Source organism: Papio anubis, chromosome 13, assembly GCF_008728515.1.
Source record: "Papio anubis isolate 15944 chromosome 13, Panubis1.0, whole genome shotgun sequence".
Lineage (NCBI taxonomy): Eukaryota > Metazoa > Chordata > Mammalia > Primates > Cercopithecidae > Papio > Papio anubis.
The window spans coordinates 106,465,160-106,478,319 of NC_044988.1; the positions used below are offsets into that span (position 1 = coordinate 106,465,160).

Sequence of the window (13,160 nt, forward strand, 5' to 3'; positions counted from 1 at the left end):
AGGGATCCTCCCACCTCAGTCTCCCAAGTACCTGGGACCACAGGCATGCAGACACCACGCCTGCCACAGCATAAGGCCACCAGGGCCCCGGGGTGGCAGGTGACTCAGAAAACCCACCAGGAGCCCAACCTGTACCAAGCCTGAGCTTGGGCTCTCCATCTCCAATACCGTTTCCGCACCTGGGGACACCTGGGCCCTCAGCCTCCTGTCTGTGGCTGCTCAGGCAGAGGTGCTTCCCTCTCAAAGAAAGGGTCCCCCTTCTCAGTGTGACAGCTCAGCCAGGGGGGCTGGTCCCACTGACCCCACTGAGGCCCAGGCAGGCCGGGTGCTGCTGGTGGCCCAAGAGGACCTGGCCCTGTTGCCAGGATGGGCAGGGGCGTGGGTGGGTCTCCTGCACCCCAGTGGGGCTGTACTATGGCAGATGCCATGGAGGGACATAGGCCACAGTCCCTGGGGATGGCTGGCAGACTCCTCTCCTGCTTCCGGTCCAGTTGGCAGTGACAGGAGATTGCTGAATGGTCCCCTGTCTCCCCCAACCCAGTGCCTGCCTTGGGAACAGGACCTGCATTATGGCTAGGGGTGGGGGCCAAGCTCCCAGAGGAGCCCCAGGCCCCACAGCCCATTCAGCCTGTGCACCTGTTCTGCCAGGGGCAGGCCTGCCCACCGGTGGCTCCTGCCAGTCCCCGTGCTGCCTGCTGCTCTGCCACCCTCCCTGTACTGCTCCCCCACCTCAGCCATATTCTCCAGCCCTACAACTGGTGTTTGGAGCCACGGTGGTCCTGGCCTCCCTGGTGATCTGATCCAGCAACCGCACCAGGCTGGGGGACTCTCAGTCCTATGGTGAGGGAGGCTTCGGAGGGTAGCTGGCTCCAAATGCAGGGTCAGCGTCATCCATGTGGCCATGCAATTTGAAATCAGCCATGGGATTGCACACAGTGGCCGGGCCTGGGGTTTGGAGGCCTGAGCCTGTGGTCCACCCCTGCTCTGCTCTGATGTCCCATGTGGCACTGGCTCACGTACCACACCTCCCAGAAGGTCATGTGGCTTGGGCTCTAGCTGTCACCCTCTCACAGGCAAACGGAGGGCCAGACAAGTAGCATGACATGATTGATTGACACAGCTCACTTTTGGGGTGCCAAATCTGGAGTTCTGAGGTCACCCCAACTCCCAGAAAGCCTCCCAACACACACAGCCTTCCAAGCCCCCAGCCCAGAAGTTCGGGGCCTCTTTCCTTGTTCCCACCTGGGACTGCGTGTTTGCTCCAGGCTGGCTCCGGCCCTGGAGGTGCGGCCTGCTGGCTCAGGGCCCTGGACAGGCAGAGCCACCACCCCCATCTAGCTCAACACCCAGCATGCTGTCATCTAGGGAACCAGGAGCTGCTCTATGGACTCAACGGTACAGACCGGGCCCAGGTGTCTTGGGGCTTCCTCCACGGCCTCCCTCTGTCTGTACCCTCTCTGCTCCCACCTCCTGAAGGGCTGTGTGCCCTCCCACTGTCTTGCCCCAGAGCTGCCAGCCACTCAGCACCGCAGGCGGGAGCACGAACTCAGGCCTGGGAGCACGAACTCAGGCCTGCGTGGAGCCAGGCTCTCTGCCGTGCCTACCTGGGCCCAATTCTTGCATCACCCCCCAACTCCTGTGGCCAGGTGCCAGGTGCATGGCCTCTAAGGATATGCCTGGTGCTGGGGCTACAGCTAAAGGCTGAAGGAGGATGCCCTCCTCCACACCTGCAGCCACTTCTCCTGTAGACTGGGGAGGTACAGGTACTCCCTCACCAGGAAGCTGGGCCAGGGTGGCACCAACGTGATACTCTTGGCTGCCCCCAGGGGGAGCCCTCAGACAAACTTCACAGCAGGTGTCTTCAAGCACCAGGATGTCTGACTTGTCAGCTGGGTGCATGGCCTGGCATATCACACACATGCGGGACTAACTTTTCTTTTGTTTTGCTTTTTGAGACGGAGTCTTGCTCTGTCACCCAGGCTGGAGTGCAGTGGCACGAATCTTGGATCACTGCAACCTCCACCTCCTGGGTTCAAGTGATACTCCTGCTTCAGCCTCCTGAGTAGCTGGGATTACAGGTGCACGCTACCATGCCTGGCTAATTTTTGTATTTTTAGTAGAGATGGGGTTTTACCATATTGACCAGGCTGTTCTCAAACTCCCGACCTCATGATCTGCCCACCTTGGCCTCCCAAAGTGCTGGGATTACAGGCGTGAGCCACTGTGCCCAGCCACTGATTTTTTCTTTTCTTTCTTTCCTTTTTTTTTTGAGACTGAGTTTTGCTCTTATTGCCCAGGCTGGTGTGCAGTGGCGCGATTTCGGCTCACAACAACCTCCACCTCCCAGGTCCAAGCAATTCTCCTCAGCCCCCCGAGTAGTGGGATTACAGGCGCCCGTCACCACACCGGGCTAAGTTTTGTATTTTTAGTAGAGACGGGGTTTCACCATGTTGGCCAGGCTGGTCTTGAACTCCTGATCTTAACTGATCCCCCCCGCCCTCAGCTTCCCAAAGTGCTGGGATTACAGACATGAGCCACCGTGCCCGGCAAGGGACTTTTTTTTTTTTTTTTGAGACAAGGTTTTGCTGTGTCGCCCAGCCTGGAGTGCAGTGGCACAATCTCAGCTCAGTGGAACCTCTGCCTCCCAGGCTCAACCAATCCTACTGCCTCAGCCTCCCGAGTGGCTGGGACCACAGGTGCGTGTCAGTGCACCCGGCTAATTTCTGTGTTTCCAATAGAAATAGGGTTTTGCCGGCTGGGCGCTGTGGCTCACGCCTGTAATTCCAGCACTTTGGGAGGCTCAGGTGGGTGCATTACTTGAAGTCAGGAGTGCAGGACCAGCCTGGCCAACATGGTGAAACTCCATCTCTAATAAAAAATGCAAAAAGTAGCTGGGCATGGTAGCGGGTGTCTGTAATCCCCGCTACTGGGGAGGCTGAGACAGGAGAATCACTTGAACCTGGGAGGCGGAGGTTGCAGTGAGCCGAGATCATGCCATTGCACTCCAGCCTGGGCAACAGGAGCAAAACAACATCTCAAAAAAAAAAAAAAAAAAAGGAATAAATGGGGTTTTGCCATGTTGCCCAGGCTGGTCTCGAACTCCTGAGCTCAAGTGATCCACCCACCTTGGTCCCCAAAAGTGCTGGGATTACAGGCATGAGCCGCTGTGCCCAGCCGTGCAGGACTAACTTTCTATCAGAGTCACCATCCTGAGAAAAGTTAGGTTTCCATCATTCACATCCACATCTCTTGCTGCCTTGCAGGGCCCCGTGCAGATGGGAGAGGCATAGTCAGGACCAGAATCCCCTGCCCACTCCTCCCTTACCCAGCTGCCTTGGAGACCCAGGCTGTGCCTGCGATGTTCTGGGCACTGGGAGTGCAGAAAAGAGCTGGACAAGGCCCCTGGCCCCAGGGAGCTCATGGAGCGATGGGGCAGGGCGTGTGTATGAGCAAACATGCGGGCTTGGCGGCACAACCCTCCTCAAGCCAGTGTGAGGAGCTGGGGCAGGGGAGAGGGACCAAACTCCAGCCTGGCACAGAGGCTACACATGGGCCATGCCAGGCTGGTGCCCGAGACCTCAAGAGTGGGCTGAGATGTGGAGGCTGCTGTACCTCAGCAGAGCCTGGCCAGGCTGGTCTGGAGGTGAGCCAGGCCCATGCCTCTCCACAATAGGTGCAGTGGCCTGCAGGGCTCTGGAGGTGGACTCAGGGGATGCCCGGCGGGCCCCCCGTGCCCGAGGGGAACGTCGGAGGCACACTATCACCAGCGGCGTGGACTGCGGCCTGGTGAGCAGGGGCTGGGGCTCTGTGGGGCTCTCCATCTTGTCTGGAGGCTGGAGGCTGGGATGGGAGCAGGAGGGCCTTGAGCCTGGGGGAGTCGATTGTGGAAGTACAGTCGGCTCTGCACATCTCTCTCCCCACGTGGGCTTGAATCCCCTGGAGGGACGGCCCAGGGTCAGGCAGAGGGAGGTCAAGAGGTCGTTTAGGACAGCTATGGTGGCTGCCCAGCCTGCCTCACGAGGTCACTGCTGCAAGCCAGTCTGGCTCCCCTGCTGTGTGTTCACCACAGGTGGACCTCGGGAGGGTGGGCTCAGCTGAAGGGTCAGTCACCCCTCCCCCAGGGAAGCCTGAGTGGAGGGGCTAAGAAAAGCCAAGACCCCTCAGCAGGAGGCACGGGGTTCCTGCTCCAAACCGGCCTACAGGGCTCACACACGCAGGTGTCCTCAGAAGCATGCGTCCGTGCCTGTGTTTGCAAACGTGTACATGTGCTGCTGCATTTGTGCCTGTGACTCTGGTGCCCACCCACAGGCAAGCTCATGCATGCATGGACGTGTGCGTGCTCACTGGGGCCAGGCATTCCATGTACATGCACGTGTTGCAGCTGAAGCAGATGAAGGAGCTGGAGCAGGAGAAGGAGGTGCTGCTGCAGGGTTTGGAGATGATGGCAAGGGGCCGTGACTGGTACCAGCAGCAGCTGCAACGAGTGCAGGAGCGCCAGCGCCGCCTGGGCCAGAGCAGAGCCAGCGCCGTGAGTGCCACCGCCCTGTCCCCAGGTCCCCACACTTGGAGACCCCAGCTAACCCCAGGCACCCCTGGGCATTATGGCTGCCCCTATTCCCGGACACAGTGGCTGTCAATTGCACCCAGGGTGCTGGGACATCCCTTTTTCCCCCCGTGGCTGCCCCACTCCTAGGGCCTAAGGCGCCTTGGGCAGACCTCCCATCCCATGTCAGCAATGCCCCTGGGATCCCTCTGGGCTCTCTGCAGCATCAGGAGGCAGGAGAGCCACCTGTGGCAACCCCTGTCAAGGCACCATGCTGGCCCTGGCTGGCCCTCTTCTCTGACCACTCGTCCTCTGCTTTCTTCCCAGGACTGTGGGGCTGCAGGTAGCCCCCGCCCACTGGGGCGGCTACTGCCCAAGGTACAGGAGGTGGCCCGGTGCCTGGGGGAGCTGCTGGCTGCAGCCTGTGCCAGTCGGGTGAGTGTATCCCAAACCCCCACGCCCACGCTGGGGCCCAGGCCAGTTTAGTGCTTCCCAGCCCTCGTCCAGGCCTGCCTAATCCTGCCCTCCCGCAGGTCCTGCCCTCGTCCTCCTCCGGGCCCCCCTGCCCTGCCCTGACGTCCACTTCACCCCTGGGCTGGCAGCAGCAGACTATCCTCATGCTGAAGGAGCAGAACCGACTGCTCACTCAGGTAGGGCAGGCGCGGGAGGGGTGGAGGTGGGTGACTCCTCATCCGGGTAAGGCAGCCGGGAGGGGTGCGGGGATGGGGATTCGCAGGCCTTGACCAACTGCGCACCTGCCCAGGAGGTGACCGAGAAGAGTGAGCGCATCACGCAGCTGGAGCAAGAGAAGTCGGCGCTAATTAAGCAGCTGTTTGAGGCCCGCGCCCTGAGCCAACAGGACGGGGGGCCTCTGGATTCCACCTTCATCTAGTCCGTGTGGGCAGCGCGGGCCCCCAGGGCCGGCCTGGCACTGAGCCCTTCGAGGGTGTGTGTCCCATCGCACCCACCCTCTCTGGCTGGAGACCCCCTGCAGGCCCAGGCACAGTCCCGGAGTGGGCGCCTTCCTGCCCGCCTTGCCAGATGGGCTCCCCAGGTCTGCCTCCGACTGGCCCCCGCACCAAGCCCTTGACTCCGTTTTGGCTCCTGGTGCTGACATGGGCTGGGACTCTCTTGAGTCCGCATAGTCCGCAGCTACTACTGCCGTTGTCAGTGGACAGTGGGGGACCCCTCCACGAGTTACCGCCCCCCGTTTCCAGCGGTGCTGCCCTGGGTCCCATCTCCAGGGAAAGGCACTGCTCTCGCCAGGCTGCACTTCCGACAACGGCCAGCAGAGGGCGCGGGGCGGCTCCGACGCGGGTCCAAGGGCAGCTTCCCCCCTCAACCAGGGCACCAGGACAAGGTGGCTGTAGCTCGGACGGAAGCAGATGGAGGGGGTGGGGATGGCCTGTAAGCGGGGTTGCCCGCCTGGCAGGGAAGCCCCAGGGATAGCAGTCGGACTTCAGGTCTTGGCCAAGGCTGAGGGACTCTGGCTGCAGCGGATCTGGGTGCCAGGCGGGCGAGAGTTTGGCCTGCATGTGCCTCCCGCAGACCCTGGGGTGATGGCCTTCCTCATCCTGGCCAGGAAACTGCCCCACGTTGAGTCCCACACAACAACCTGTGAGCCTGGTTCCCCAGGAGGGCCCCCAGACAGCTCCCAGGCACGTCATAGGCAAAGCCTGTCCGCCCCCCCAGCTCAGGATTCTCAAGGTCTGGGGTCCTGCTCACCCCCCTTTCCTCTTATGCCCAGCCTGACCCCAGGTTTCAGCTGGGAGAGGCCACTTCCCTCAGCCAAGGAAAACGAGAAGCCCCAGGGGACAGGAGGAGGCTGGAGCAGGTCCCCTTGGGTGTCATTCCTGTCCCCCTGCCCAGGCCCACTCCCGCTGGTGCTGGGGTACACACTGGTGGGGGGCCCCTGCTCAGCCCAGCCTGGAGGGCCCCAGTGCTACCAGAACCAGGGGCACGGCAACATCATGGATGGGTTCTGCAGCCCAGGGCCCCGAAGGGGAGGCAGTGTGTGTGGCGCACAGGAACCCGATGGGGGGGCAGTGTGTGGGGGGCGCAGGAACCCGATGTGGGGTCAGTGTGTGGGGTGCAGGAACCCGATGTGGGGTCTGTGTGTGGGGCACAGGAACCCCTCATGTCCAGGGTACTTTGGTACACGGTCCCACAAGGCACCTGTCTCAGAGGAGGGGTCCTGGCAGGCAGCGGGGCAACTCCCTTCCGGAACCCAGCTCCATGCTAACCTGCCCACAGCAACCCCACTGAGCCACATCCCCGGCTGCACCTGGCCTGTAGGGGTGTCCCAGGACAGGCCCAAGCCAGCCCAGCGTGCAGCTGCCCTCCTACCCTGAGGATGGGAGTGGGCTTTCCAGGGGACATAAGGATGCCAGGCCTGGATCTCCTGGGCAGGAAAGGGAGCGGATCCTGAGGGCCTGTGCCCCACACCCCCAGCACCAGGTGGACTGCAGCACAGTGGGTGGGCCAGTGGCAGCCGGGGAGAAGCCCCCCCATCAGCAGGCTGGGGTCTGCCCACCAGGGCCTCCCCACGTCTGCCTTTGAGGGTGCCTGCCATGCCCTGGGGGATCCTGGCATCTTTAGAGGGCTGGAAGCAGGAGACAGAACAGTGTCTGTCCCAGGGTGACTTCATCAGGAGACCGCCCACAGAGCTGGACCCCGCAGCTAAAGCGGAAATGTGAGACAGGCTGGCACCTCCAGAAAAACTGCCTCTCAGCCTTGGTGTTCCGTGCAAGGTGAAAAAAAATAGGTCCTCCAAGTTTATAGCTTGAAATCAGGCTAGTGTGTTGCCCTGGAGACCACGAGGGGAGAATTTAAAGTGGCCCGACTGGCAGGGTCTAGGTGGCTGGCAGAGGAACATGCAGACCCTGCCGGGAGCCCACCCTAAGGACACAGGGCGGGTCAGTCTCCTTGCAGGATGTGAGCAGCGTCCCTGGGCTCTATCCACGAGGTGCCAGTAGCGTATGCAGGTACATACATGTGCGTGCACACCGTTATGACACCCGGAAATGTCTCAGGACGTCAAAATGTGTCTTTGGGGGCAGAAGTGTCCCCATTTGAGAATCTGCCCCAGAGGAACACCACCACACCAGGCCTCAGGATTTTGTGTTGATCAAGTTCCAAGGAAAAGGAACATCTCAGCCGGGCGTGGTGGCTCACGCCTGGAATGCCAGCACTTGAGGCCAGGAGTTCGAGACCAGCCTGAGCAACGCAGCGAGAGACCCCATCTCTACGAAAAAAGAAAAAGAAAAGAAAAGAAAAAAGAAAATGAGATCTCCGGTTTTAAAAATTCATAAACACCACAGGAAACAACACACTATGAGACGCAGCAGAAGCAACAGATAGACTCTGTAGACCCAGATCCTGGAATTATCAGAGAGAATATAAAGTAACAGTGTTTATATATCTAAAGAAATAAAAGAGATTTCTGGAAATATGAACAAGGAGTGGTATTTATAGTTTCTTACTCCATAAAAAGCATGATCTCTTAATGCTATAAAGAAGACGAGGCTGGGCACAGTGGCTAGCGCCTGTTTTACCAACATGGTAAAACCCCATCTCTACTAAAAACACAAAAATTAGCCAGGCATGGTGTTGGGCGTCTGTAATCCCAGCTACTTGGGAGGCTGAGGAGCAGAATTGCTTGAACCCGGGAGGCGGAGGTTGCAGTGAGCCGAGATGGCACCACTGCACTCCAGCCTGGGCTACAGAGTGAGGCTCCGTCTCAAAAAATAATATTAATAAAATAAACATTTGGCCGGGCGCGGTGGCTCAAGCCTGTAATCCCAGCACTTTGGGAGGCCGAGGCACGGATCACGAGGTCAGAGATCGAGACCATCCCTGGCTAATATGGTGAAACCCTGTCTCTACTAAAATACAAAAACTAGCCGGGCATGGTATGGCTTGCAGTCCCAGCTACTGGGAGGCTGAGGCAGGAGAATGGCGGAACCTGGGAGGCGAGCTTGAGTGAGCCGGGGACCCCACTGCACTCCAGCCTGGGTGTGATTACAGCGACTCCGCCTCAAAAAAAAAAAAAATAAAAATAAAAAAATAAAATAAACATTTATCGGTCAGGTGCAGGGGCTCCCGCCAGTAACACCAGCCTTTTGTGAGACAGAGGTGGGACGACTGCTTCAGCCCAGGAGATTGAGGTCAGCCTGGGCAACACGGCAAAACCCTGACTCTACCAAAAATATAAAAATTAGCCAGGTGTGGTGGCTCACGCCTGTGTTCCCAGTTACTGGGGCTGCTGAGGTGGGAGGATCACTTGAGCCCAGGAGTTTGAGGTTATAAGGAGCTATGATTGTGCCACTGCACTCCAGCCTGAGTGACAGAGCAAGACCCTGTCTCAAAATAAATGAAAGAAAAGAGAGAGAATCCAAGGAAGTCCAGACTTTTGGATATTAAAGCACACACGTCTAAATAACTATGTGACAAATTTAAAAATTAGCTGGTGTGTAGTGGCGCATGCCTGTAGTCCATTACTCAGGAGGTGGAGGTGGGAGGATGGCTTGAGCCTAGGAGGTCGAGGTTGCTGTGAGGCCAAGATTACACCACTGCACTCCTGCCTGGGTGGCAGGGTGAGAACTTGTCTCAAAAAAACACACGCTAGGCCGGGCGCGGTGGCTCAAGCCTGTAATCCCAGCACTTTGGGAGGCCGAGGCGGTGGATCACGCAGGTCAGGAGATGGAGACTATCCTGGCTAACATGGTGAAACCCTGGGCTCTACTAAAAATACAAAACCAGTCAGCGTGGTGGCGGCCTGTAGTCTCAAAGCTACTTGGGAGGCTGAGGCGGAGAACATGGAACCCGGGAGGCGGAGTTTCGCAGCCAGCCGAGATCACGCACTGCACTTCCAGCCTGAGACACAGCGAGACTCTGTCTCAAAAAAAAAAAACAAAAAACAAAAACAAAACCACACGCGAAAAAAATAAAAAATAAAGGTATAAATAGGGTTTCCTCTTTCATGAAAAAAATAGTAAAATAGGAAACAAACATGACAGAAACTTGCTTGAGAAAAAGTACACAAGTCGGGCGCGGTGGCTCACGCCTGTAATCCCAGCACTTTGGGAGGCTGGAGACGGCGTGGGTCAGGAGATTAAGACCATCCTGGCTAACATGGTGAAACCCCGCCTCTACTAAAATACTGCTGAAAAAACTAGCTGGGCTGGTGGTGGCGGCTTCAGGTCCCAGCTACCGAGGGTGTGGCAGGAGAAATGGCATCAACCCGGAGGCAGAGCTTGCAGTGAGCTGAGATCTGGCCACTGCACTCCAGCCTGGGCGACAGAGTGAGACTCCCTCTCAAAAAAAAAAAAAAAAAAAGGAAAAGTACACAAAATATCTGGCTAATCAACAAAAAAGAGATAAGGCACAAATAAATGATATTAGGAATAAAAAAGCGACATAGTCACACATGCTGCAGAAGTTCAGCTGATTGTAAGACGATATTTTAAATGAGATTAAGCCACTTCACTTGGAGTGGGTAACTTCCTAGAAAAATACAAAATCAGCCACACGGGCAGGCTCAGGCCTGTAATCCCAGCACTTTGGGAAGCTGAAGCGGGAAGCGGGAGGATCACCTGAGTCCGAGTTTGGAACCAGCCTGGGCAACACAGGGAGACCCTCCAACTCTACAAAAATAAAAAAATTGGCTGTGTGTGGCGATGTGCACCTGTGGCCCCACCTACTCAGGAGGCTGAAGTGGGAGGATCACTTAAGCTCAGGAGACGGAGGTTGCAGTGACCCATGATTGCACCACGGCACTCCAGCCTGGGCAACAGAGTAAGTCCGTGTCTCTAAAAATAATAATAACAAGGCCAGGCGCCGGTGGCCTGGCCTGTAATCCCAGCATCTCTTGGGAGGCCGACGGGCGGATCAATGCAGGTCAGGAGATCAAGACCATCCTGGCTAACACGGTGAAACCCTGTTCTCTACCTAAAAATACAAAACTAGCCGAAATGCAGGTGGCGGGCTTCGTAGTCCCAGCCACTGGTGGCTGAGGCAGAATGGCAGGAACCTGAGAGGCGGAGCTTGCAGTGAGCTGAGATCCGCCACTGCACTCCAGCCCGGCAATAACAGAGTGAGACTGCCTCAAAAAAAAAAAAAAAAAAGGAAAAGAAAGAAAGAAAAGAAAAAAATACTAAATTGGCTCAGGAAGAAATAGAGAACCCATCTGGCCATATAACTATCGAAGAAATTGAAACAGTGCCATAGAGGCCAGCACGGTGGTGTACGCCTATAGTCCCAGCTATTCCCGAGGCTAAGGTGGGAGGATTTTTTAAGCTCAGAAGGTTGAGTCTAGCTTGGGCAACATGGTAAGTCTGGTCTCTAACCCATCTCTTAAAAACAAACAAACAAGGTACCACCGAAAAATCGGGTCTAGGTGTGTTTTTTTCAGGCAAGTTCTACCATAAATTGCAGGAAGGGGATAATACAAATATTATGCTAATTTTTCCAGCTAATTAAAAAAAATTAAAGCAATTTTTTTGTTTGCTTGTTTTTGGTAGAGACGAGGTCTCACTATGTTGCCTAGGCCGCTCTCTCAAAGTACTGGGATTACAGATCAGGCCATCATGATATCAAAACCATACAGTAGGCCAGGCGCAGTGGCTCAAGCCTGTAATCCCAGCACTTTGGGAGGCCGAGATGGGCGGATCACAAAGTCAGGAGATTGAGACCATCCTGGCTAATTCGATGAAACCCCGTCTCTACTAAAAAATACAAAAAACCGGCCGGGCGCGGTGGCTCAAGCCTGTAATCCCAGCACTTTGGGAGGCCGAGACGGGCGGATCACAAGGTCAGGAGATCGAGACCATCCTGGCTAACACGGTGAAACCCCGTCTCTACTAAAAAATACAAAAAACTAGCCGGGCGAAGTGGCGGGCGCCTGTGGTCCCAGCTACTCGGGAGGCTGAGGCAGGAGAATGGCGTGAACCCGGGAGGCGGAGCTTGCAGTGAGCTGAGATCCGGCCACCGCACTCCAGCCTGGGCGACAGAGCCAGACTCAGTCTCAAAAAAAAAAAAAAATACAAAAAACTAGCTGGGCGTGGTGGCAGGCGCCTGTAGTCCCAGCTACTCGGGAGGCTGAGGCAGAAGAATGGCGTAAACCCGGGAGGCAGAGCTTGCAGTGAGCTGAGATCTGGCCACTGCACTCCAGCCTGGGCGACAGAGCGAGACTCCGTCTCAAGAAAAAAAAAAAAAAAAAAAAACATACAGGAGACCGGGCGCAGTGGCTCACGCCTGTAATGCTAGCACTTCGGGAGGCCGAGAAGGGTGGATCACCTGAGGCCAGGAGTTTAAGACCAGCCTGGCCAACATGGGGAAACCCCATCTCCACTAAAACTACAAAAATGAGCTGGGTGTGGTGGCACACGCCTGTAGTCCCAGCTACTCGGGAGGCTGAGGCAAAAGAATCCCTTGAGCCCAGGAGGTAGAGGTTGCAGTGAGCTGAGATTGAGCCATGGTGCTCTAGCCTGGGTGACACAGCAAGACCTTGTCTCAAAAAAAAAAAAAAAAGGCCAGGCTGTGGCTCAAGCCTGTAATCCCAGGCACTTTGGGAGGCCAAGACGCATGGATCACGCTGTCAGGAGATCAAGACCATCCTGGCTAACACCGCGGAAACCCCCTGCCTCCCTCACTAAAAATACAAAAACTAGTCATGAGGTGGCTTCGTAGTCCCAGCTACCGGGAGGCTGAGGGGCAGGAGAATGTCGTGGAACCCGGAGGCGGCTGCAGGAGCCTGGTGATCTGGCCACTGCACTTCCCAGTTTGCAGGATATGAGCAAGATCATTCCCCAAAAAAACAAGAAAAATACAAAAACTAGATATTAGCCTGGTGGATAGAGCCTAGACTGTCAAAAAAACAATAAAAAAATAAAAAAATTTTAAAAAGGCAAAGGTGGGGGACTAGCCATGTAGGGGATTCCAGGTCCTAGCTACTTGAGAGGGCTGAGGCAGGAGGATCACTTGAGGCCAAGAGTTTGAGGTTACAATGAACTACGATTGCACCACTGCAGTCCAGCCTGGGCAACACAGCCAGACCCTGTTGCTAAAACAAACAAATCAAAGACCTGTTACCTACTTACAGGGAAGAGGCAGGGGGTGGCAGGGGAAGGGGAGACTGTCACCAAAATACCAGGGCTTCAATCCAGGCCCCAAGTTGTTCGTACAGTGCTGACCCACTGAGACCAGGAGTACCGCCTGGGAGAAGGCTTTAAGCCGGCTGCAGCCAAGGAGATGGGCGCTCAGTCTCAAATCCATCTCCCTGGCCGACTACAATGAGGGGTTTGCAGAGCAGGGAAGCCATGTAACTAGGTGTGAGAAAACAGGAATTAGGGGCAGCTAAAGGAGAGGAGTTGGTCAACAGGAAGCTGGTGGTTGGTCAGGCAATCTTGACAGTGGGGGGTCTGGCATCTCAATAATACAAGATAACGTGATCTGTTGGCCTAGCCCTTCATTCCCATCTGGGAGCCTCATGGTTATTTTCTTGGAGAAAGGAACTCAAATAGGACAAACGTCACTTTCTCAAATTTTAAGATTAGGAGGATCAATCTCTGTGTTTATTCAAAGAAACCATAAACATCGGTTCCACGAGACAATTGAG

The 13,160-nt window shown here is 56.3% G+C and overlaps 2 protein-coding genes across 3 annotated transcripts; both read left to right on the plus strand.

The window, feature by feature from the left end:
* Nucleotides 1-3,086: 3,086 nt before the first annotated feature.
* Nucleotides 3,087-7,998, plus strand: SAPCD2 (suppressor APC domain containing 2). Of its 2 annotated transcripts, none has more exons than XM_031654732.1 (5): nt 3,087-3,786; nt 4,309-4,528; nt 4,871-4,978; nt 5,077-5,193; nt 5,307-7,998. In XM_031654732.1, exons 1-5 carry the CDS (start codon nt 3,713-3,715, stop codon nt 5,433-5,435), a joined length of 648 nt encoding a protein of 215 aa, XP_031510592.1. In that variant the 5' UTR covers nt 3,087-3,712; the 3' UTR covers nt 5,436-7,998. The 2 variants fall into 2 exon arrangements, with proteins under 2 accessions (XP_031510592.1, XP_031510591.1); XM_031654731.1 differs by having other exon boundaries at nt 4,382-4,528.
* LOC108582294 lies at nt 5,736-7,998 on the plus strand. The gene has a single exon (XM_017949451.3). It carries the CDS (start codon nt 5,929-5,931, stop codon nt 6,892-6,894), a length of 966 nt encoding a protein of 321 aa, XP_017804940.1. The 5' UTR covers nt 5,736-5,928; the 3' UTR covers nt 6,895-7,998.
* Nucleotides 7,999-13,160: the final 5,162 nt, after the last annotated feature.

Excerpts from the sequence above, each read along its gene's own strand:
- LOC108582294 (XM_017949451.3), top strand. The coding sequence starts at position 5,929 with ATGGAGGGGGTGGGGATGGCCTGTAAGCGGGGTTGCCCGCCTGGCAGG.
- SAPCD2 (XM_031654731.1), top strand. The coding sequence starts at position 3,556 with ATGCCAGGCTGGTGCCCGAGACCTCAAGAGTGGGCTGAGATGTGGAGG. Across the intron at positions 3,787-4,381 it reads GCGGCGTGGACTGCGGCCTG|CTGAAGCAGATGAAGGAGCT; the intron begins GTGAGCAGGGGC and ends CACGTGTTGCAG. Across the intron at positions 4,529-4,870 it reads GCCAGAGCAGAGCCAGCGCC|GACTGTGGGGCTGCAGGTAG; the intron begins GTGAGTGCCACC and ends CTTTCTTCCCAG.